Source organism: Manis javanica, chromosome 6, assembly GCF_040802235.1.
Source record: "Manis javanica isolate MJ-LG chromosome 6, MJ_LKY, whole genome shotgun sequence".
In the NCBI taxonomy this organism is placed as follows: Eukaryota; Metazoa; Chordata; class Mammalia; order Pholidota; family Manidae; genus Manis; species Manis javanica.
This window is the reverse complement of record NC_133161.1, coordinates 136,385,394-136,409,843: the sequence shown is the minus strand read 5'-3', so window position 1 is coordinate 136,409,843 and position 24,450 is coordinate 136,385,394. Positions and strand designations below refer to the sequence as shown.

The window sequence follows — 24,450 nt, the reverse complement described above, 5'->3', positions numbered from 1 at the left end:
TAGATTCTGAAGTCCTTTAAGTTAAAAAAAACTGGTCGCATTTTTTTTAAATGTAAGAAAATTAGGAAGAAACCTTAGCATTTTGCATATAACATTCTCTCAGCAAAACTGCTTGACTATAGAACAATCTGTTGGCTAATGTTGAGAAAATAACAAAAAGTCCTTTAAGTGCCTTACAAATTTCAAAATGGCAATCCATGACTATAATCTTTTACATGTCTAAAAAGTCTACAAGTCACAAATATCTTGAGAATGAAGCATTTTCATTGTGCATATGTGAATCATTAGCAGAGGATGGTTAAATGACTTGCCCAAAGTCACAATGAGTCACTGATGGAGCTGGAAAAAAAAACAACCCTGACATTTAAAGCCCAGTTTGACTCATTAGAGCACGATCTCTTTGTATTGTTATGAAGAAACTACCTAGATGCTTTCAGAAGAAAAGGTAGCAGGTATAGCTAAACTACAGTCATTGAGTAACTGCTCCTTTTCTCAGAGAAAAACCAGCATCTAAGTAAAGGCAGATTCCAACCTGAAATGGGAAATGTTCCATAGAAACCCACCACAGGACTTAAAAGCAAACGTCTTATCTGACTCAAAGACAACAGCATGCCCTGATGAAAAGTAACATACCTTTGGAAAAGGTACATTTCATTCTCACCGATTTCCTCCCGTTCTTACCTTGTGGGAATTACTTAGTCCTACACTGGCTGCTGCTTGTACCTGCCCCATGGCAGGCAGCTGGTCTGCTGATCTCTGGGCAGGAGGTGGGGGGAGGGGACGATTAGTTCTGTGCGTGCGCTGAAGGGTGGAGGCGGCAAAATCAGCAGGGGTGGGTTGTTCAAGCACATCCCAGCTGGCTTCCCTGGTGCTAATTTCAGCTGTTACTGGAGCAGTTGTCATGTAAGTCATGGTGGCTGTGCTGGTATTCTCTTCAGGGGACCCAGAAGGAGGGTAGATTTTGTCCCTCAACAAACTAGAAGGTGTGGGGAATTTGTCTGCAAGTTCTGAAGGGTGACGGGGCTTGTCCACACTTGCCCCGAGATAAGAAGGAGGCTGATCATCACTGTGGAGATGAAGTTGAGACTGGTCCTGATCCACAAAGGAGACAGCTGGCGCACTGGTCTTCCCAGGCTGGTCGGCAGGGAAACTTATGTGATCGCCAGACTTTGAGTCAGTTAAAAAAACGGAAGTGATTCTGGCCCTTTCTGGGTCCCCAGATAAATAGGTTCGGTGTGGCTGATTTCCTGGTAAGTCTGCCTGGTGGAGCTCTTCCCCAGATTCAGCTGCATTGGAATGAATATGGCTCCCAGTAGCTGCTGTTTCTAGAATGGGCTGGTCACAGTTCCCAGACATACTGTTCTGGGGGTAGAACTGCTCTGCTGGCCTATCAGTTTGGAAATAGGCTTTATCTAGAGTACCACTAATGTAGGAACTAGGCAGTTTATCTTCAGTTGCAGCCACTGCTACATCTCCATAATCTGAGTGAGCAGCCTGGGCAGTCCCTGGTCTCTTCAATGACTGAGTGGAGGCTTGCTGTGCAGACTCAGCTAATGCTAGCGCCAAAAGGCGGGCAACATTTTTCGGAGGCGGAGGTGGTGGGATAAGAGAGACTGAACTGACAGGAACGGAATCCTGAGGGGGGTCATGGGTAACTGCTCCTGGTGGGAAATTGGGAAAAAAAAATGAGAGTGAAAAGGTAACTTGTGTTATCCTATACGGAAAGCCAAATACTCCCCATTTGATCATTAAAAAATAGGTGCCTTCCATTATTTCAAAATGGCAATCCATTATCTTCTCTATCCCACATGCAAATGCTGTAGAAAACTTATCTGGTTCAGAAGAAATACTAAAACAGAGTGTTTAAAGACTGCAATCTCCTCTTGAATTGCTATAGAGATGGGGGAAAAGCAGGTTGCCCATCTGGCTCAGAAATTGCTAGACAACAAGCTTTAAATGCTTGCAGATTGTTATTAAGAATAGTTTTTACATTTGATGGTGTAGGCTGGCTGGTCAAGTTATAAGGCTATCATATAAATAACTTTACTAGAAGAGAAAACAGAATCAAGAGCTACAAAGCTGTGCAAAAACTATCCATGAACTCTGACTGTCCAAAGAGATAAGGGGACTTTATGAAGGACTGAAGCAGGGCCACTGGCCCTGTGGGGTATTTTTGTTTGACTGGTTTTAATCTAGGGCTTTGTGCCATCAGCACCACCCAGAAAAAACATTCTCTGATTTAAGGCTAGCTGTGGAGCGAATTTCACTCTTATAAGGCACAGATGGCACACAGGATTGAAGATCCCTCTTAGCTTCAAGAAAGAATGGAGGAAAACAAATGGTACCTGTCTGAGTCTGTCCAGAAGGTACAGCCTTACTCTCACTGCTTGAGACGGACTGCTCCTCTTTCCCTGGTGATTCTACTTCTGCAGCAGCTACCTGGTCCAGGGGCTGGACTTCAGACTCACATCCTTGTTGGGCCTCTCTCTCATTTGTTTTCATCTTTACTACCTGGGTGGGGGATCTGTTTATGACATCACTTTCCTCGACACTTTTGTTCCAGGCTGGAGAAGGTAGATTCTGAGCTGCTGTATTTGAAACTGTACCAATGACTTCTGATACCCGAATGGGAAGGGTCACTGAAATTGGCTCAGATATGTTCATGGAAGGTGATTTGCTTAATTTCCGTCCAATCTTTGGAGAGAAAGCATAGACGACCTTTTCAGTGAATGAGGATGGCTTAGATGATTTCTCTTCAGTTGGGCTCAAGTCCAGGGTAAAGAATGGACTCAGTTTCTCCTGAAGAGGAGAGACAGGTTCAGAACTTGCAGTGCTTCCTGGAGTCTGAGACTGGCTACCACCTGCATCTGTATCCTTTTTATTGGCACTTGGTTTATCCTTGGAGTATCCTAATGAATCTAAAAAGGAAGCACCACTCTCTAGACATTCTGACTCAGCCTTAGGAGGGCTGCACTGAAATGACATTGGATCAAAATCCAGGCTGGCTACTCCAATGTCTGGTGGACTCAAATCAACATCCTCAGCTGAATGAGGAGACATAAGAGCTGGAATATGGAGCAGCCCTACTTCCTCCTCACTCTCATTGCCATGGGGCAGATTATCATAGGAATTACAGCGGTTCCCCAGCATCTCTCCATTAAAAGAAGCACTCAGTGCATCACTGCTAGATCTGGGTCTTCTGGGTCGGAACAGCTTGGAATCACCTGGTAAAAATGGATAACAATATCAAAGTATGAATGTCACAGGATACACAATACCACAGTGAGTCGCCTATTAATGCAGCAGTAACATACCATGAGGGTAAGAAAATGTGACTTCTTGTTTTCTTTCTGGTAATTAGTTTTTGGGGCGCACAGAATGAGCTCCTAAACCAAATGTTAAATAACAAACATAGCTGATATAATCAGAGGGAGAATGCAGTATTTGATGGTTTCAGTAAGAAAAAGGACTCAGAACTCTCAGATTCTCTTATTAATCCAACACTGACTCTTGCTGTGACTTTGGGCAAGTTTTTCATTTCTTCTGGTCTTAGTTAATCACTGACCTCACATGACTTGTATGGTAAAATTAATCATTTTAAGTAGTATTTTTGGATATGTAACAGCAAAAGGGTTGGTCTGTTTTTTTGGTGGGGGGACAATTCTGATTAACATCCAAATTTCAAAAAAATTAACATCACAATTAATAAGTATAATTCCATACCGTATTTATATAGATTCCTTTCAGATACCTAAAAATTATTTCATTTTTTTTCTTTAATAATAATAGGCTTTATGTTTCTCAGGTAGAGAATCCTCATGAGTGGTGGAGTATTACACAATTTTATGATATTGCTCAACCCCTAACTGGTAAAAGAAGACTTTATCTGAGCATTCTCTTACAATTATTAGAATTGCCATAGTGAAAATGTGCTATGAAGAGGCAGAAATAGTCTTAACATAAATACATTCACTAATGTTGACCACTTATGAAATTAATCCCTACTAAAATATTATATGCTTAATACTGTGAAAAGGGCCTTCTTTACATCCTGCTGTACAAGACAAAGACAAAGAAGATGTCCTATTTGCTATCATGTAGATTTGTCAAAAAAATGGTGTGCCTCCTTCCAAGTCAACATTGAAGTAGTCCAAAAATTAAGATGCAGTTGCAACTATAACCTGATTCTGCTAACTAGAAGCTAAAGCAGCTTATTTTCATAATTTTTTAGTTTGGTTTTTCAAGTTGCAATCAAACCTTTTTACACTATGTATCCTAAAATTTTGTTCCTTTTTTAAGCAGATTCACTTTAAGTTGCCTTCTCCTGGTACTAATTAATCCTCTGAAAATGAGGACTGCCTATAATCAACATGATCTATGAAATTTAATGTCAGGTTAAGCCACTTGCAAGACAGACTACTACTACTGGTTTGCATATCAAAACTGCTTCATTTTATACTTTGTAACATTGTCTTCTCAATGTGAAATCTAAAGAAATACTGATAACACCATTTTCCACTGGAACACTAATAAATACAATGGTTAGCTTAAAACATTTCCCCTATTTTTATGTAAATTGAATAGCAATTATGTCAAAAGTGAAGAAATTGAAGACTGGTATCATTTAAAACATCATGGATAAACTAAATACACACTAGTATTCTTAGGAAATGATAGTCTATAGCCTATTTATTAAGCATGAATTTATAAAATATATTCAATTGTGTTCTTTTAAGAAATATAGAGTAAGATGATTGATGCTTTTAGTCTTACCATCAACTGCATGGAGGGAAGTAAGAGACTCTTCACTTTTAGCAGAACGGAGGGTTCCTTCTGCCCTGCCACCTGAAGAAGCAAAACCAAAGGGACAGTTTTATTCATTATTACATATGCAGGGAAAGGGACAGTGTGTTTCTCCACACATATTTAAACTTACAGGAGTGATGAGCTGTACATTCTCACAATACTTTTAAATTTAACATCGTATTATATAATGTGTTGTATTGTTCTCAAATGGTTTCCTAGATGAAAAATCTCTTTTTTAAAGGATTATGAACTTGAGAATAGGGATGAATTTAAAAACATATTTTTTTGTATTTCCTAAATACCAATATATCTTGAGATGATGCCACACTGGATTTAGTGTGAGCCCTAGATCCAACGAATAGTGTCCTTTTGAAGAAGAGAGGACGCAGAGAGAGAGAGAGGAGAGGCTGTGGGAAGACGGAGGCAGAGACTGGAGGGACGCCGCCACAAGCCAAGGAATGCCAGGGGCCGCCAGGAGTTGGAAGGGGCTAGGAAGGATTCTCCCCTGGATCTTTTAGAGGTTACACAGCCCTACTGACACCTGATTTCAGACTTTTAGCCTCCAGAACTGTGCGGAGATAAATTTCTGTTGTTAGAAACCACCCAATTTGTGGCGATTTGTTATGGCAGCCCTAGGAAACTCACATAGGCACCTTAATTGTATGTGCTGAATCTTGTTAAATATCTTCCTCCTCCTTACCTCTCGGTGGAGGCTCAATGCTGCTGACATCTTTTCAAGCCCCTCTCATTATTTCTGGTGCTAGCATTTGTCTCCTTTGTTCTTTGCCCACCTTTCTGACCATATCTGCTCACTCTCCTTTCATGACAATTCTGCCTTTTCCAATCATTTGAACACTCTTTTCTTCAGGACTCAGCCCTCAACCGGCTTTTCTCACTCGACAGGCTCTCCCTGGGCCATAAAATCTATCTGTAGGGTTTTCACTCTTGGTGTTTGCTGGTGACTTTCAAATCTGTATTTCTAGTTCCAGTAAACCCTTTATTGAACTCCAAATTTCTACTAGTCACTTTTGGACATATCCAACTCATTGTGCTCAAAATAAAAAGATTATTTTTCTTCCCAAACCTGCTACTACTTACAGGGACAATGGTACCACCTTCTCCCTTATCATTTAATCAAAACCAGAAAATTACCTTTGTTCCTTTTTCCCCTCATCCCTCACAACCATCTGGTCACCTAGCCCTGGACCGTACAACTGTTTCCTAATTCACTGTCCAGACTCCAGTCTTATCCTCTCCCCATACATTCCCTTTGCTGCTACCAAACCATCTTTTCTAAACTCAAATCTGATGTTATATCCTGAAGCATTCAATACCCCCCAAGGAATGCAAGATAAAACCAAAACCCTTTGGCAAGCATACAATACCCCTAATGAGCTGAACCTCTTTTTGTACCATACTTCTCAACCAAGCTCTTCATAGTTTGGTTTCACACTGGAGCACACACTTTGTTCCCATTTCTTGAAATGCCTTTCTGCATCCCTTGTTAATCAGATGACCCTACTTGTACTTCAAAACCCAAGTCAAAGGTTTTATTTTCTGACCAGAACCTCTCCCCACATGAATTAACAACAACTACCATAAATATCTTACACAAAGCTCTATTTCAATAGTTATGATTCTGCATGAAATTAATTTTCTTGCATATGTAATCCCAAGTAAGTCTCTGAGGGCAGGGGCTGTCTTAATTTTCTTTCTATAGGCAGAGGCTGCTATCAAAATACCTAGCACATGCTTAGTATATGACTGCAAATTGAATGGATGATAAATTAAATGAACTGAACATTATGTTTCTAACATTACTTGAGAAGAAAGTATTACTATCCTTCCAAGATTCAGAAGTTGCTAATATCAGTAGAACATGGGTTTTACATTATTTTAAAAGAGTAGTATTTTCCATAACAGTAATAAATTTAATCGACCCAGTAAGATATGCTCATCAATGAGTCATCTAGTAAAAAAACAGCTGCTTTGGTTACAAAAGTTATAAACTTGAAAGGCATGTTGAAATGTAGTATTGTCATTTTTTAATCTGTAAAAATGTAGATTAATATATTTAAACACCACAGCAGTTATTTTTTATTACCAATAATATACAAACTAAGTTACAAATACAGTGTGAACTTTTAAGAACATCCACAGTAGAGATAATCTGTAGTTTCCATTAAAAATTAGGTACTTCAACATATTAATATGTAATGTATGTATTTAGGGATAAAGAATTGGTAAAAGAAGACAATTCACATGTAGCAATTAGGGACATACTATATCGAAGCATGTGGTAATAATATATTGTGCATGTACCCAAAATGAGAGCCATTATGATGGGATAAAAAGTGTGACTGTACCATGCGATGGCTCTTCCAGCACCACTAATGGAAAGGTGCGACGCTACTGACCTTTCAGAGCCATGGCTTTCATCTCTGAAGGCTCACTCTCGTTACGCTGCAACTTCCGTTTAGAAACAGAAGATGATTTCCCCAAATTGAAGAAGGAACGCCAGCTGCCCACAGGAGATTTTTTCATTTTATTTTGAGGCCTCCTCCTATGAGACAGATAATAATCTGTATTAAGCTACCCAAAAGGGTATTTTTACTTATAGAAAAGAACAAAAGGTAGAAAGAACCAAAGAGCCTGGAAAGGCACAGCTGAAATGATAAACATCCACCTTTCACACAGCACACACTATGCAGTGCAGCTACACTGTCCAGCTAACACACGGAGTAGAAATTAAATGGGTGGGTTTTAATATTAGTACTTAGTTTCGCAAAGATAACTTTTATGCAGAATTTCATATTTAGATCTGACCTCACAATCTGTGAAATAAATGAGAATAAGACATATTTGGGACTAGAAGAAATATTAAAACTCCAGAAATAAAATAGAGATAAAGAAAATTATTTTAGGTGTTGGTAAAGAGAATCAAGCCAAAAAAAGAAGAAAAGCACTAAGAATATTAACATACATTGAATGCCAGGCACTATGCTAAGTGCCTTTTAAGACCAGTAAATGATAGAGACAGGGTTGGAATTCAGGCCTATCTATATCCTAGTATCTACTCCTTCGATTACTACTCTATAAAGAGATTTTTGAGAAAATTATCAAGATAAACTATAAATACAAGCAGCTGAAGACAAACTCAGAGTGACAAAATAAAGAGTATGCCCCGACCTTCTGCTGTCAGGACGTTTTTAGTCATGAGGAGTGAAAGGAACTTAGTTTGGAGAGCTATACCAACACATGGAAAGAATAAATTCTCAAGTGTTAGTAGTACTGCCCAAGCCAGGGAACTGAAACCCTGACATTCAAGTGTAACAAATATCAGAATTAACACATACATTAGTCTTCCTATGATAACTTAGTAAAGAAGATACAGAAACCATGTTTTTAATCATTTCCTTCAAGAAACAGAGAATTTCAGAGCTGGAAGGGACACAAAAAGAATAAATTTATTGCAAGTAGTTTTCACACATCAGAATCACCTGGAAGGTTTGATAAAAGCCTGATTGCTGGACTCCATCCCCAGAGTTTCTGATTTACTGGGTCTGGGGTGGGGCCTGAGAATCAGCATTTCTAGCAACTTCCAGGTGATGCTGGTTGGGAGAGCACACTCACTGGTCCTAAACTTAAAGTGGAACTAGTGTCAAACAAGTCAGTATCCATTCATTACTTCCCGAATAAACCTTTCCAACACAGTTTATTTCTAAGCAAATTCCTAAACAACATGTCACAGAGAGAAAAATCACACTCTACAAAGTGGAAGAATATGTTTTTTCCCAAACAATTTCCCCTATCCAATTGTCTTTCATCTTCTTTAAAATGACATTGAAATGCTTTTTGAGAATCATTTATATACTTCCCTACAAGTATCAGCCACAGTCAAATGAACAGGTTTTTCTGGCCTGGACCAGAATCAATAAAGTAACATAAAAATACAAAAGGAAAAGGAAATGGAAAGAAAAAAACAGCCAGGAAAATCATAGTTTTTAAAGAAGATTTAATGAATTTTACCTTTCAAGTGGGAACTCGATTATGGTATGAAATTTTCCCTGAAGTGCAGCAGGTCCTTCTCCTACTTCAATATATTTGTTTTCAGTCATGAGTGGAGAAGTGGCCTGAGCTTGTGTCCGTGCCTGGGCTTCCTCCAGCGTCAGCAGCTTTGTAGATGGAGAGGAAACCAGCAGGGACTTGGGTCGTGATAGAGAAGCTTTGGAAAGAAAGAAAAGCAATGAAGAGAGGCAAACTTGTTGACATGGGGGAAAAATATAAAAATATGCGAGTGCATGTATATCAGTCTGTTTACTGGTCTACCCATACCCATCTATTTACCTATCTGTGCTGTTTAAATTTTCTTCACTAGATTTTTTAAATGGCAAAAATTACAGGGCTTTATAATAAGTGAGGAATAGAAGGTACATATTAGTTTAACAGTGGTGTACATGTGCTAAAATATAAAAATTTAAATTTTTGTATGTGTGTGTGCATATATATATATTTATATATTTTTTTAAATTCCTTAAATAATTTATTTTCTTTCTGAAGAAACACTAGGCAAAGCCTGGTATCACTCAGATATTTGTAGCTCTAGAAGGAATTTTTCTTTTGCTATTCCGTATTACAGCTTTACATACATCAATAATAGGTTAACACCATACATTTTTTAGTATGTCATGAAGTTAGATCACAATAGTCTAATAAGTAGTCCTAAGCACACATAAAACAACTGTTAAACTGTGCATTTTGGGAAACAAGACATAAATAAGCTGCTTTTTGCAAAGACAGATTTACTAAATTCAGAGAAGAAATGCAATTTTCCATTCCTATAAGTTGAGATACATGTTCCTGGTGGCAAACAAAACCCACCAGAGCCATACCTGCCGCCTCCTGAATAACCGCACTGATTCTCCCACTGAAGAGGACATCTACATGATTGAGGATGAATTCAACCACCACAGACTGAATTCTCACTTCCATGAAGGCTGCAGTCCCACTGAAGCAGGCAGATTCTATTTGTTTTGATCTGCGGGTAAACGTTAGCATCAGAGAGTCCTGACAACTGCACTCTTAGAGGGCACTGTATTTTTTTAATGGGTAAATCATAGACAAACCAGAGGAAGAAACCACCCCTTTATAGTGTCTTGGCTCAACCCCAAGTGCCTCTTTTAGGGAGATACTCATAAAAATAACAGATTAGTTTCACTTTCAAAAACTGTCCTTAAGGAACATTGATGAATTAGATGTTTATTTAAGATGACTGGTTCTACTTAAGGTCCTGAGTCAAATGCGACTTACCTCAGTAGGTTTGGAGCCCAAACGATTGCTAGGTTTTTTGCATGCATGTTTGTGATGGAGCAGTAGTCGGCTAGAAGAGACAAGTGTCTCATTAGGAACTCCAGTGTTCTGAAAATGCAAGGCAACATATTAACAAAAAGAAACCTAATGCAGCAGTATAGAGCAAAAAAAAGGTCCACTCATTATTTTTTAAGTCAGTGGAAAAATTGGAAAGAACATAGAAACCCCAGCAAATTTTTGCTGCCTATTAGGTTTGAATATCATTATTACTACAGAACTGTCAGAAGAATATTATGAATTCTACATTCTATATATAATAATTCAATCTATCATATACTAAGAAAAAAAAGTCTAACACAGATACAGTAAGACAAAGTTTCTGACAGAATCAGCTCTGATCAAACAGCTTTAGTTTAAAAAAAATCTTTAGTATTTCCTCCTGGCTGTCAGACATCTAGTTTCAAAGACACCAGCCAAATAAGTACTCCACAAAAGCTAGTTTCTAGACAAATAATAATTGTGAAGTCATGCTATTCTACTTGCAGCAGACACGTTAGTAGGAAACGATTAAAATTTCCATCTATAAAAGAAAACAATGTTTCACAAGCCTAAAAAAAGTTAAAGAAAAAGTCCAGTAGGTACCAAGAGGAGAATATTTGAGCAAATTATGTGCATTTTGGAATAGGTACCAAGAGGAGAATATTTGAGCAAATTATGTGCATTTTGGAATAGGAAGCATACTCCAAGTCCTGGCTTACTGTATATATTCTAAGTTTGCCTTATTTAAATAATTATATAAATTTATATATTTCTTTTATATTGATGTATATCTATCTATCTATCTATCTATCTATCTATCTATCTATCTATCTATCTATCTATCCATCCATCCATCCATCCATCCATCTATCTATCCATCTATCTAGAGAGATATTAAACAGGGGAAAGTATTTTTGGAAATAAATCATGATCAGCTTAAATATAAATTAAATCAGATAAAACACACAGAAGTATTACCTATCAGCTACCACACCTCTCTAAGTGTCCCTACCTAAGTGTATAGGGATTCAAACTATTAAAGATAATGAATAGGAAACAGATATTTAAGACTATTATTTGAAACAATAATGAAACTTAAACTGTGGTAAACATATGAGCCTCAGAGACTCAGATGAGTGAAATATGCATTTGAGAAGAAAAGTAAGACAACAGCTGCTGGCTGTTACTGAGGCTTTGACAGAGACCTCGCCTAGTCCTCACAGCAGCCCTAGCAAACATGGGTTACCATCCCCACTTTATGGAGGAAGAAGCCAAGGTTTTCCTAGGTTACACAGGCTGGGCTGGGATTCAAATCAAGGTCAGTATGGCTGCAATCTCTGCTCATTCAACAGCATCTAACTGCAGCTGCTCTACAGCAAAAATGGTGATTCTCTGTCCCTCCTAAACATAGTTAAAATAAGGAGAGACAGAGTGAGTCTGGCCTAGAGATAATGTGGAGGTGGGAAGTTTGAGAAATGTGTACAAAACAAAGTAAAAAATTTATTATTGGGAGTGGGGAGGTAGATGAAGGGAAAGATTAAAATACTTCAGAATTTATTTTATGAGATGCAAATTAAGATAACCAAGATACCATTTTATCCACATATCTAATTGTAAAGATGTTTTTAAAAGCTAATGGAGAATTTTAGAGTGCCATGAAATGAGCATTTTCATATTCAGCAAAGTGCAAATTGCAAAAACATTCAATGGAATACAATTTGGAAATAGCTGTATGTTGGGAAGAAAATTTTAGTATCTTTTGATTTCCAAGAATTACACTGTCAGGTCTTTATTCAAACAAATAATTAAGGTTCCCCAAAAGATTCATGTAAATGGATGTTCCTGACAGTAATATTCAAAATTAGGAGTGGTGAACCACCAAAAATAGATTAAATACACAAACTAGGGGGAAGGTTAAATAGCATATGGTCCATTCACCTGAGATAACATTATGAAAAACCATGTTTTCAAGAACATCTAAGGAATTAGGAAATGTGATACAAAGATAAATAAATCCAAATGTATGGAAAAATGAAAGTTTAAATAGTAAGAACTCCAAGGAAATTAAAAAACTTAGAGACCCAAAGGAAAACCCTTGTACACAGCCACTGATTTCTACTTGTGGCTGTTCCTTTACACGCGGCTTACCTGTAGTGTGGAGGGGGCAGCTGCTGGATGACATCATGAATTTTTATCAGCCTTTCTTCATCTGTTGCTGCTGAAACAGCATCCTGTAACAAGCATCATGAGAAATAGCGTAGTAGGCTTTGTTGGTAAAAAAGAAAGTCCTTCCTTTACAATTCGGTTTTCACTCATATTAATTCAATCTATACTTTGATGCTAAACAATGAGGAAATCCAATACAATGTCAAGGAAGTAAACACTGTTTCCATGCTATGTGGACAATGAAATCTCTTAGAAGATAATTTTTAAAACTTTATGGTAATCAGCATTAAGAGTCATAAGATTAGTGGCTCAAAGGCAGAAACTAAAAGAATGAAAATGTGAACACAGTGAAGACTCTGGACTAGCTAGCAATAACTTTTTTGTTTTCTTTAAAGGAGGCGTTTTAGTCACAGAACTCTTTCTTGCATGAGCAAACCAATCTGTACACATTTTTAACAAAACCACAGCAACACTCTAAACAGAACTTGATTGAAAAGTGACTCATACTCACAGAAAATTTCTCATACAGCTGGTAGGTGAGCAGAGGGTTTGGGAGCTCTCGGAAATACAGCTTGCAGAGGGAACCCACAGAATGGATGTCTTGAACATATGGTTCTTTTGTCAGGTCAGGGACATGTTCAGAGTCAAATTCATGGCTAACAAAGACAGAAGAGAGACAAAACAAATTATTTTATTGCAGGAAAAGCAAATATCTAACTTTAAAAGTGAAAGAAAAAACCCAAAATTTTAGCCCCTACCTCGGTGAGTTCCTATTTTCTTCAAATGATTATATTTCCTCTAAGTTATATTTGGACTTCAGTAGTAGATGCCTGATCATAAAACAAGTGTTTTTCTACACGGAAATTAAGGGCATACCTCTTACATCATAATGGACAACAATCTCTATAATGCATATAAAAGAGCGGCCCCTAATATACAGATCTGAAAACAGGACTCCTAATTCCTAATGGCTTGAATATCCAATATTTTTGCAATTCTGGAAACTAGGGTTGAGTGGCAGATGTCTATGAACAAATACGTGCAGAAATTCCTCAAATACAAGTACAGTTCAGGAATGTCTTATTGAAGGGGGATGAGGAAGCTAGAATAATGTAAAGCAATTCCCAGCCAACATTAAATTTTAATAGATAGCAAAATCTGTAGCATTAAAGTGAGTGAAATAAAACTTGTGCTCAGAATACTAAGGCAGATTAAGCTTACTCTCCAGGAGACTAATTAATATTAATCTACAGGCATAGAACCACTTCTCAACCTCGAGTATAAGTCTATGTGGGCAACCTGATAGGAGATATGCTGCATCTGAACTAAAAGCTGAAACTGTCATTAGTACAAGAATCAATTTAAATATTTTCCAAACATGTATACCTGAACATAGAGATGAGGTTTATAGTCGACTAGAATATTAAAATCTGTATAGGAAAATGGCAATAAAGGTAATCCTTTTACTACCATAAAGGTAATAAAGGATAATAACATATTAAGAATAGACCAGAATCTAAGAGATCAAGCAAAAATAAAATTGCTGTTGCTGGTGTAAAGGATACCACTATTTTTGCCTCTGAGAAGATAATGGGAAAGGATGTGGAATATGCATATTTGAGCATATACCACAGAACTAGGGTCAAGAGAGTTAACTAGTTTTACTTGCAACAATTTTAATTAAGAAGATTAATTCTTTTATAATGCAAATTTCCATCTCATGGTTGTCACTGGTTCAAATTCAATTTGCTAAAATCAAATAGTGAAAAGAGACAAAATACAAATATTGAAGGGGTAAAGAGGACAGGGGTTACTGACACTACAAATGAAGAAATGGCATTTAGGAAAATACATGCACAGAACAATATGGATATTACTTCCTATTTTGTTTAAAACATCTTACTGAAAACTATGATTATCAATGTGACTTAATTCTGAGACAGTTTCATTTTAGTGAATTACAACAGGAATAAAAAAGAAAATGCCATATAAGGTTGTTACCGCAGTCTCTGGATATTGGAGGCAACGCCAGAGAGACGATATATCCCATCCACAATGCCATATCTCTCAATGAATGCTGTACAACTCTGAAGAACCTGGGGTACTAAAGAGAATTTTTAAGGACATGTGTTAAATTGGGAATATTCAGTGGAAACAAAGTCACCAAGAAATGAGAATGTTTTAGTTTTCATAAGAAAAAAATTTTAAATTAAAATTATAAGAGACAGAGCTTAATCTACTACAAAAAATGAGGATATATCACTTCAACAAACAAAAAGCGAACAGTCCAATTAAAAAATGGGCAGAGGAGCTGAATAGACAGTTCTCCAAAGAAGAAATTCAGATGGCCAACAGACATATGAAAAGATGCTCCACATCACTAGTCATCAGAGAAATGCAAATTAAAACCACAATGAGATATCACACCAGTAAGGATGGCCACCATCCAAAAGACAAACAACAACAAATATTGGTGAGGTTGTGGAGAAACAGGAACTCTCCTACACTGCTGATGGGAATGTAAATTAGTGCAACCATTGTGGAAAGCAGTATGGAGGTTCCTCAAAAAGCTCAAAATAGAAATACCATTTGAGCCAGGAATTCCACTCCTAGGAATTTACCCTAAGAATGCAGCAGCCCAGATTGAAAAAGACAGATGCACCCCTATGTTTATCGCAGCACTATTTACAATAGCCAAAAAATGGAAGCAACCTAAGTGTCCATCAGTAGATGAATAGATAAAGAAGATGTGGTACATACACACAATGGAATATTATTCAGCCATAAGAAGAAAACAAATCCTACCATTTGCAACAACATGGATGGAGCTAGAGGGTATTATGCTCAGTGAAATAAGCCAGGCAGAGAAAGACAAATGCCAAATGATTTCACTCATCTGTGGAGCATAAGAACAAAGCAAAAACTGAAGGAACAAAACAGCAGCAGAATCACAAAACCCAAGAAAGGACTATCAGTTACCAAAGGAAAAGGGACTGGGGAGGATGGGTGGGAAGGGAGGGAGAAGGGGGGGGAAGAAGAAAGGGGGTCTTACGATTAGCATGTATAATGTGGGGGGGCACAGGGAGGGCTGTGCAACACAAAGAAGACAAGTAGTGATTTTACAGCATCTTACAACGCTGATGGACAGTGACTAATGGGGTATGTGGGAGGGACTTGGTGAAAGGGGGAATCTAGTAAACAATGTTCCTCATGTAACTGTAGATTAATGATACCAAAATTAAAAAAAAATGAGGGTACATTTACTTAATTTCACATCTAAACTGGATAACCTGGTCCCTGAATAATCAAGACTGACTGTCTCATTATATTTAGGTAAATGAAAGAAGATACACATTATTAGGATAGTCTCTCTATGATCTTCTTCAATAGGCTCATTTAAATCATGTTGCAACAGTAAGGCGAACTGTTTAGTCCTAATACCATACCAGATTAAAAAATAAAAAAACTGTTCAGCTAAATTTTGTACATAATAAATGGACATACAATGTTGAATGCTTATCTCAACATGATAATTACCTGTAAGCACTGCAAATTTTCACATTTAAAAAGACTCTTTTATGTTTTCATAGTTAATGCTAATTCTAATTTATCAATAAACAGAACACCAACGTAATGTACAGGCCGAACCAATGTCAAGTAGATGCAATCTTTTCATTTCCTGCCTGTCTTCACATTAAAATTACTGACATTTTGACTTAATATTATCATAAACGGCACTCTAACAATAAGCAGAAAGAAAAGGGTATTCTCCCTGGTTACCTTACTAAATATCTGACATAAATGGACAGCTATTCTGGGCCTACAGTCTAGAGAAGAATCTTGAATGTATATGATAAAATTTTTGTATAACAAAAATTTACAGTAGCTGAAATTTGAACTTCTTTGTAATGCAGGCTGCTGAGTTTACAGGCTTTGGTAACTATTTTCATCTGATAGTAAAAATCCCTGGAAACAGGTGTTTGGAAGAACATCATTTGATCTGTAAATAACTATGCTAAGGATGAAACATTCTGGGTGGCAAATGAAACAGTTAAGATATTTTGATATGCTGACTTTACTTAATGTATTTCACTTACAGTATATATATATCATTCCTTTATTATTACAACAGATTTTCCTTGGGTTTCCTCCTTGTTGTCTTCACTGCATTCTTTTATATTTCATCAGAATTTGTCAAAATTTAAACTCCTTACTTTCAATAATTTTTTTAAAAAGCAGTTATATTTCTGAGCATGTTATATGTTCCAGGCTATATGCTTTACAATGGGGACCTCTCACTTAATTCTCACAGAAATTCTATGAGAAAAGTTCTGTCACTATCCCCATCTTACAGAGAGGAAAGTGAGTCTTAACAGGATAAAATTGTACCCATTTGCAAGTAGGAAACAAATGACAGAAATGAGATTTTAACTCAGGAAGTCTAAGTAGAGAGGCAATTTTTAACTACGGCAATATACTGCCTGGAATATAAGGTGACTCACAATTTGTACTTATTTCACTGTTGCTGTATTTCCGTATTTCATAACTCTGGGCCAAGTAAACCCTTATCTTTCAACATACAAAACAGCCATTCTGTAAGGCCCTCAATTTTCTCTATGCAGGCTCTCTCTACCAACATCTTCTTAAAGAAAACTCTTGGCTTGGATATTGGAGGCACTCTCTGCCTGTGCTCTATAAATGTTAACAACAAAGTCTGGATGATGGTATATCTGTTTACATGTTTATTGAGTATTTTAGGCCCACTGTTGAGATCTACTGTTCAGAGAAAAAGGTTCCTTTCAAAATATTACTGCTCATTGACAATGCACTGGTCACCCAAGAGCTCTAATGGAGATGGACAATGAGATTCATGTTGTTTTAATGCCTGCTAACAAATCAACAATTCTGCAGCCCCTGGATCAGGGAGTCATTTTAACTTCAAGGCTTATTATTGAAGAACTGCCTTTTATAAGGCTATAGCTGCTGCCATAGGTTGTGATTCCTCTGATGGATCTGGGCAAAGTAAATTGAAAGCCTTATGAAAAGGATTCTCCATTCTAGATGCTATTGACAACAGTTAGAATTCATGGGGAAAAAGTCAAATATCAACATTTACAGGCATCTGGAAGAAGTTGATTCCAACCCTCATGGATAACTTGGAGAGCGCAAGACTGCAGTGAGGACGTAACTGCAGATGTGGTAGAAACAGCAAGAGAAATAGAAATATAAGTGGAGCCTAAAGATGTTACTGAATTTGCTGCAATTTCATGATAAAACTTTAACAGATGAGGAGCTGCTTCTTAGGGATGAGCAAAGAAAGTGGTTTCTTGAGATGGGATTTATTCCTGATGAAGATGCTGTGATGACTGTTGAAATGACAACAAAGGATTTAGAATATTACATAAACTTCATTGATAAAGCAGTGGTAAGGTTTGACAGGATTAGCTTCAATTTTGAAAGAAGTTCTACTGTGGGTAAAATGCTCTCAAACAGCACTGCATGCTCCAGAGAAACTGTTCGTGAAAGGAAAGGTCAAATTTGACATGACAAACATCACTGTTCTTTTATTTTAAGGAATCGCCATAGCCACTACTTTCAGCGATCACCAACCACCCTGATCAGCCCAGCTGCCATCAAAGCAGGAAGAAGACCCTCCACTGGCAAAAAGAAGATGACATGTTGAAAGATCAGAGGATGGCTGGAATTCTTTAACAATATTGTTTAATTAAGGTATGAACGTTGGAGATTTCTTTTGACATATGCTATTGCACAGTTAACAGACCATAGTATATTATAAATATAACTTTAATATGCACTGGGAAACAAAAAAATTCATTTGACTTACTGACTCACTTTACTGAGATACTTGGTCTATCATGGTTGGTCTGGAACCAAACCTGCACTATCTCTGTGATACGCCCTCATGTTAAGTGAATTATTATTTGTTTGTTTCTACAAGTACTACCCCTTTACAGTCAAGCTTTTAAAGGGCAAAACAATGCTTCATTCATTTTTGTATATTTAAAATCCAGGAGCACAGTCCTGACACATGTAAAATTAGCAAATTAATTGATTCACAGGTGCCCTGAGAGCCGGACAATATAATATGACCAAGTCAGTAGAGGAGTCTTCGTTTTCATATGCAGCTGTATTCACTATGCTTTCTACCTCTAAAAATGTTCAAGAATTATATTAATGAGAGAGGGAATAAGTTTATGTGGGGGAGATGAAATGTAGGCAGTGTTGCAGGATACTTTCTGTAGATTGACTATGGTATTATAAGCAATCGCTATGCCAAAAATTATATGCAAAATATAAAGGATATTTATGAGCTTGAGTCCTAGCTCTAATATTGAGATTAATCAATGATAACCTCAGTGTGCTAGGTTTCTATCCTACAAACTAGAGGCAGAATAAAAACTCTGAGGGCCAGAAAAATTCTACCACCTACTTCAAAGGAAATGTATTTAAAGATTATTGGAATAATTAACAATTATTTAAAGAAAGGAATACAAGCTTGAATTTTTTTTTAAAAGACACTTACTATGTATGCTGCAAATTAGCATGCCAACTCACCCAGGGACACAAAAGGTCTGCCTTGGAAGTAATCCCCTCAGAGCACAAGGTTTCATTTCTGTATTATCGGGCTCTCCTAGCATTCATTACAGAATTTTCATAAAATAAGCTACTACTCATTAAAAAGTACAGATAACTTTCTTGGGACTCTTAAAACCATGCAATACGAGATTCACACCTGATTATGTTTTCCCAAACAAGCAGGTAAACTTTGAAAATATGGTGAATTAGACATCTTTACCAGATAATATGGCTAAGCTTCTACAGTTAATTTGATGGAAAACATCTGAATTGTTTCTTACAGTTATGTTCCCTAAGTATAAGGACAATGTCCACAAAACAATCACACAATGGGCTTCACAAATAAAATTATGTAACTGAACATTACCATTACTTAGAATTTTAAGAGAGACAAATGAGACACAGAATAGGTAACATGAAAGTGAAAAGCATAAACTTTCATTTTGAAGAAAAAGGTAGAAACTGCTGAACAGTGTCAGAAAAGAAGAAACAAGATCTGGTTTATTTTTGACTATTATATAAGAAGGCAGTATGAGAACCCAATATCTTATTACAAGAAATCCTAATTTAGAAAAGGCATCTTACTAGCCATCTTTCTCTCTCAAACCATCTAACAAACCAGTCAAGGGCACATTAAATAATGACCCAGTCAAAACATAACATTAGAAACCTCCAAAACGGTTCTTCCAAATGGTTCCAGGACTTTAACGTTATTTCCCCACTCTAATCCACTTTTTAACACACTTTTGATCCACTTTTACTTAATAATTTTAGTATTTTATATCATCATATAACAACAGATTAAGAGGTAATAAATGTTTAAATTCAAATAGATGACCCTATGATTAGAATAATGGCTAAAAGTAGATAAATATGACCAGAACTGGTCCTTGAGTTTTCTTGACATCTTAGTTTCACTTCTGCTCTTCTGTCTTCATCTATTCATTCATTCATTTACTCACTCATTAATCAATAATTTATTATATCCCTTCTTTATGGCAGGCATCATGCAAGCATTCTGTAATGCAGAAGAAAAAGTCAACTTTCATTCTCAGGGAGGTGGCTTCCTGGCTAGAAGTACATTGGTTCAGTGTTACTTATTCAAATATCCGTCATGATCTTTGGTTAGGAAAATATAGTTACCTCAAGGGTTAATTTCAAAAGTTATTTGGGCCTTCTTTTTTCCTGCTCTGATTATAAAAATCCCTATATATTTACAATAGCTTTTTTTTTTTTAAGCCACTTCTTGCTGAAAGGGCCAAATAACCTCAAGCACAGAAATACATTCAGGCAATAGTTTCCTCACCATGAGTTTTTTTTTTTAAATTGAAGTATAGTTGATATACAATATTATATTGGTTTGAAGTATACAACATAGTGATCTAACAGTTATATACATTATTAAATCCTCACCCTAGCTAATGTAGTTACTGTCAACACAGAAAGACGTTCCAGAACCATTGACTATATTCTCTATGCTGTGCAACAAAAACATGTTTTTGAGTGGATTGGAAGTTGGCCAGTACTTGTGTGCTCAAACCAAAAGTTCCTGGGGCTTGGCTATTCCACAATTTCTCTGAAGCCCCAGAAAGCAACTTTAAATTAAATGGGGATTTTGGCACCAAAAAGTATATGGCAGTCCCATAGCCATCTGGCTTCCTTGCCTTCTGCTTCCAGTTAAGCAGAGTCTTGGTCGAGTTTGCTTCCCCCACTGCCCGGGCCTTGCCTCCTGCACATGAGCAAGCTGTTCTAGGACCACTGCCTCACCATGAGTTTTTAAATGTTATATATTTTGTACCTAATAGACTTTTACCTAGTTTTCTACAAAGTTCTTCCTTTTTTAATAAAGCAATCTCATTTTATGGAAATTCAGTTTCAAATATGTGCAGCAATGAAAACAAGTCCTATGAAAAAATGACACCAGGGATCGCAAATATAATAATAATAATAATAATAATAATAATAATAATAATAATAATAAATCAGGCTCCTACATGAGTTCTTACAATACTTTGTATGGATGAAAACAGGTCAGGTTTATCACCTGCTCCAAAAGGGAGGTGCTCAAGTTTAGAAAGTGTAATAAGACAATCTCTCTAGGAAGTTGATTATTCACTAGGAATATAATTCAGAGAATGAGTCACTTAGTAAAACATTATTTTTTGTGCTTCCTTCTTTAAAAAAATGTGGTGTAAAATCTATTTTTAAAAGAGTAAGGACACTGTTTTAAAGCACAAAGTAAAATTGAACAAACATGAATAAGAATGATTATATACATTATACAATTCCATCTATCTAGTTGTCCATGTTCATGTTCCATCTCACCTCACAGTTATGTATGTATTATATATCCTGCTTCCTCATGATTATTCTAATTGTTTTCACTTAGACTATAAATTATTATATGTAATACATTCAATTCTATTTATTTTAATTTAGACTTTGAAATAGTCTCTCCATACACACACACACACACACACACACACGTACATGCAGTGTCACTGCACAGACTACACACATTCATTTCTTAAAATCAGAGACAAACTAATAAATTATTTTATTATTAAAGGCCATTCTTTCCTAATTAAAATTTTAATTAGCAAACTTAAAATTTTAATTAGTAAAAGTTTTCCTTTTTCTTGTTTATTTACTCTTCACTTGAATATTCAAATGAATATCTTCCATATGATATTTATTCATTTTTCACCATCCCTGATCACCTAGGAAATTACTTTAGTATGCCAACTAGAATGTATCTGATCTCATTCTTCAAGGTTTCTGCTTTTTACATTTTACCAATTACAATTACACTCTAATGTCACAAGTTAATTTTTTTGTTTTTCTAATCAGTTTATATATAGAGGACGGGTCTTCAACAGAAATTTTTCTCTTCCAAGACTATTAAATTCATTTTTAATGCTGTGCTGGTGTTTTTTCTTCTTTTTAATTGAAAAAAAAGGATAACTAAAAAAAAAAAAAAATCACAAAATTATTCTCTACATCTAATACTCTACCATAATTATATTCATTTTACATACCAGATAAGTGTTCATACTTTTGAAGAGGTGTATCTACCATCTAAATAAAACATTTTGCAAATTTCTACACTGCATTCAAATTCACGATTTTAATATCTTCATAATTTATTGAACAATTTCCCTAAAAGTTGAGTATTCAATTTTTTTGCTCTCAGACATAATGCTATAATTAATACTTTTATTCTATTAAAAAAGTATAAATATGAAAAATAAATATTGAAATAAATCCCTAAGCAGAATTGCTATATCAAAAGAACAACACAAAGTCTCTTGCTAACAGAGTGCCAATGTTTTTCTAAAAAGTTGAGGTGAGTCACCTAAAACCAACAATTTTTACCTATTGGTCAAAATCACTGGTATTATTAATGGCATGATATCATAATTTAGAAAAACAGCTTTGCAATGTTAATAATATTTATCAATGTAAAATGGTAAATCTCAAAATTGTTTAAAGATACATTTCCATGATTACAGATGAACATAAACATTTTCTGTATTTTGTTTACCATCTATCTCCTTGTTAACATTGTATGTTTATATCTTTACTACATACATCTACTTAAGGTTTAAATTTTCTCACAAATTTGAATGATACTTTCATATAGATATTTCATACTATGGTAGCAGCATTTAGTCATAGCCAATAAAGAACATTTTCCCAGTCTGCAGTACTCTTTCTTTACATGTGTCCTTTTCAGATGGAAGTTACATATTTGTAACCACCTCTTCCTTTATAACTTTTTAAAAAAAATCTGAGAATGCTATTACTGCTCTTTGATTTCAAAACAAAATCATTTCATATTATAATTTCTCTGAGCTTAAAATGTTAACCTTTCACGTATTTGGAATTTTCAGTGTCATAAAGTTGAAAATTAATTTTTTCAAAATTATTTCATTATCTCAATGTTTGTTTAGTAAGTAACCCCTCCTCAAACCTGGTTTTAAAACCATACTCTATCACAGTGGATTCTTATCTGTAGTAATGGTTACTTGTAAACCTTCCACACTACTTCATTCACTAATAGCATTCTTGTTTTGAATATTGTTTTAATATCTGGTAAAGTTAGATATCTCCTATGCAATCACTGATTTTTTTCTCCCACAGTGCTCTTTGATATTCTCATTGGCTTATTTTCCCATATGTATTTTGGCTACCTGAAAAAAATTCCTCAGGTATTTTGTTTGTTTATTTGTTTTTTGCTTTATTAGTAACTGCACTAAATTAATATAAGTTTTAGGATAGCACCTGATTAAAATAATGTTTTGTCTTCTCCCTCAAGAAACATGGTACAGTTTGCATTAAATTTATATTATAAGTATATTGGTATTCTTTAAGCAATAAGTAAGGCCTTAATTTGAACTTCATATTTATTAGTATTTACACTAGGTTTCACTAGTGGTCTTCTTAAAAAGTAAAATGGCTACTTCCCTTCAGGATTCAGAATTTCATAAATCACCTATTTCTGGTACTTACCAACATCATAGGTAGATACTTCTTTAATAGTCTAGCATCTCTAAAGGAGATGGCAGAGGAAAGTGTTATTTTAAAAATTCAAAGGAAAACTCCATTTTCCCTTGATTCCTATCCATTCATCCCTTCCATCCATTCACCCAACTACTGAATCCTTGAGTCAGAATTTAATTTATAGAGAAAGGAATTTAAATTTTTACCTATGAAACTGTGGAGACTGGTTTTGATATTTCATCAAAACTATGACTTTTTTTTCTAAAAGATAAAGTAAATGAATATTTTAGGATAAAATATCAGAGGGGAAATTAAGGAAGCTTTTTGGATAGATAAAACAATTCTTACTCTTCCTAAACAGAGCATAAGCATCTCTGATGCCAACATGCACTGTGAGACCTCTATTCTCAGCTGTCCCAAGGACTAAGAGAAGTTGAGGAAGTCCAATAGCTGCTGCTGAATTTAAATGGAATAAATACTGCCTAAACAACTTTATCATTGATCATAGAAAACCAATATGGAGAGATCAGAAACTGAAATTATGAGATTATAAATATTTTACCTTCAAAACCAGAATTCAGAAGGTGCTCCCCCAGGTCACAACCAAACACCCTCTCTTTCAAGATCCCCCGCTGCTTCAGCTTCTGTTTTGTTGGACGAGACTTCATGAATGTGCGTAAGAAAGTAATGAGCTTGCCGTGTTTTTTAGACACTAAAAAATAATAATAAAGAGAAAATACCTTAGTTGTGGAAAGAGACTATATTTTTATGTAGTGTGAAAAGAAATGGAGATCTTAACAGGCTGACAGCGAGATAATCTATTACAATTACACTTTATATTCTGTAGGAAATTTTCAAGAGGAGTTTAGGAAACAGTTGCTTTATAAATAAAATCATAATTTTGTACTTTCTTCTTACCAGCTTGCGTTCCTGATGAGATCATGAGCAAATTTAAGTATTGTAATCTATGACCTTTAAATCAAGCTTGGTTAATCAGCCATCTTGCCAAAGCATACTTAAGGATGCTAC

At 35.8% G+C, this 24,450-nt stretch overlaps 1 protein-coding gene across 7 annotated transcripts in view; it reads right to left on the bottom strand.

The window, feature by feature from the left end:
• ARHGAP32 (Rho GTPase activating protein 32) overlaps positions 1 to 24,450 on the bottom strand; it is a 279,471-nt gene that overhangs the window by 7,430 nt on the left and 247,591 nt on the right. For all 7 annotated transcript variants that reach the window (XM_073239491.1, XM_073239489.1, XM_037000879.2 and 4 more), the window contains 11 exons: positions 23,984 to 24,133; positions 14,323 to 14,425; positions 12,833 to 12,977; positions 12,304 to 12,386; positions 10,117 to 10,224; positions 9,699 to 9,844; positions 8,836 to 9,031; positions 7,224 to 7,369; positions 4,774 to 4,845; positions 2,346 to 3,224; positions 682 to 1,661 (listed from right to left, as the gene is read on the bottom strand). In XM_073239491.1, the coding sequence (XP_073095592.1) occupies positions 682 to 1,661; positions 2,346 to 3,224; positions 4,774 to 4,845; positions 7,224 to 7,369; positions 8,836 to 9,031; positions 9,699 to 9,844; positions 10,117 to 10,224; positions 12,304 to 12,386; positions 12,833 to 12,977; positions 14,323 to 14,425; positions 23,984 to 24,133 (3,008 nt within the window). The remainder of the gene's footprint in view (positions 1 to 681; positions 1,662 to 2,345; positions 3,225 to 4,773; positions 4,846 to 7,223; positions 7,370 to 8,835; positions 9,032 to 9,698; positions 9,845 to 10,116; positions 10,225 to 12,303; positions 12,387 to 12,832; positions 12,978 to 14,322; positions 14,426 to 23,983; positions 24,134 to 24,450) is intronic.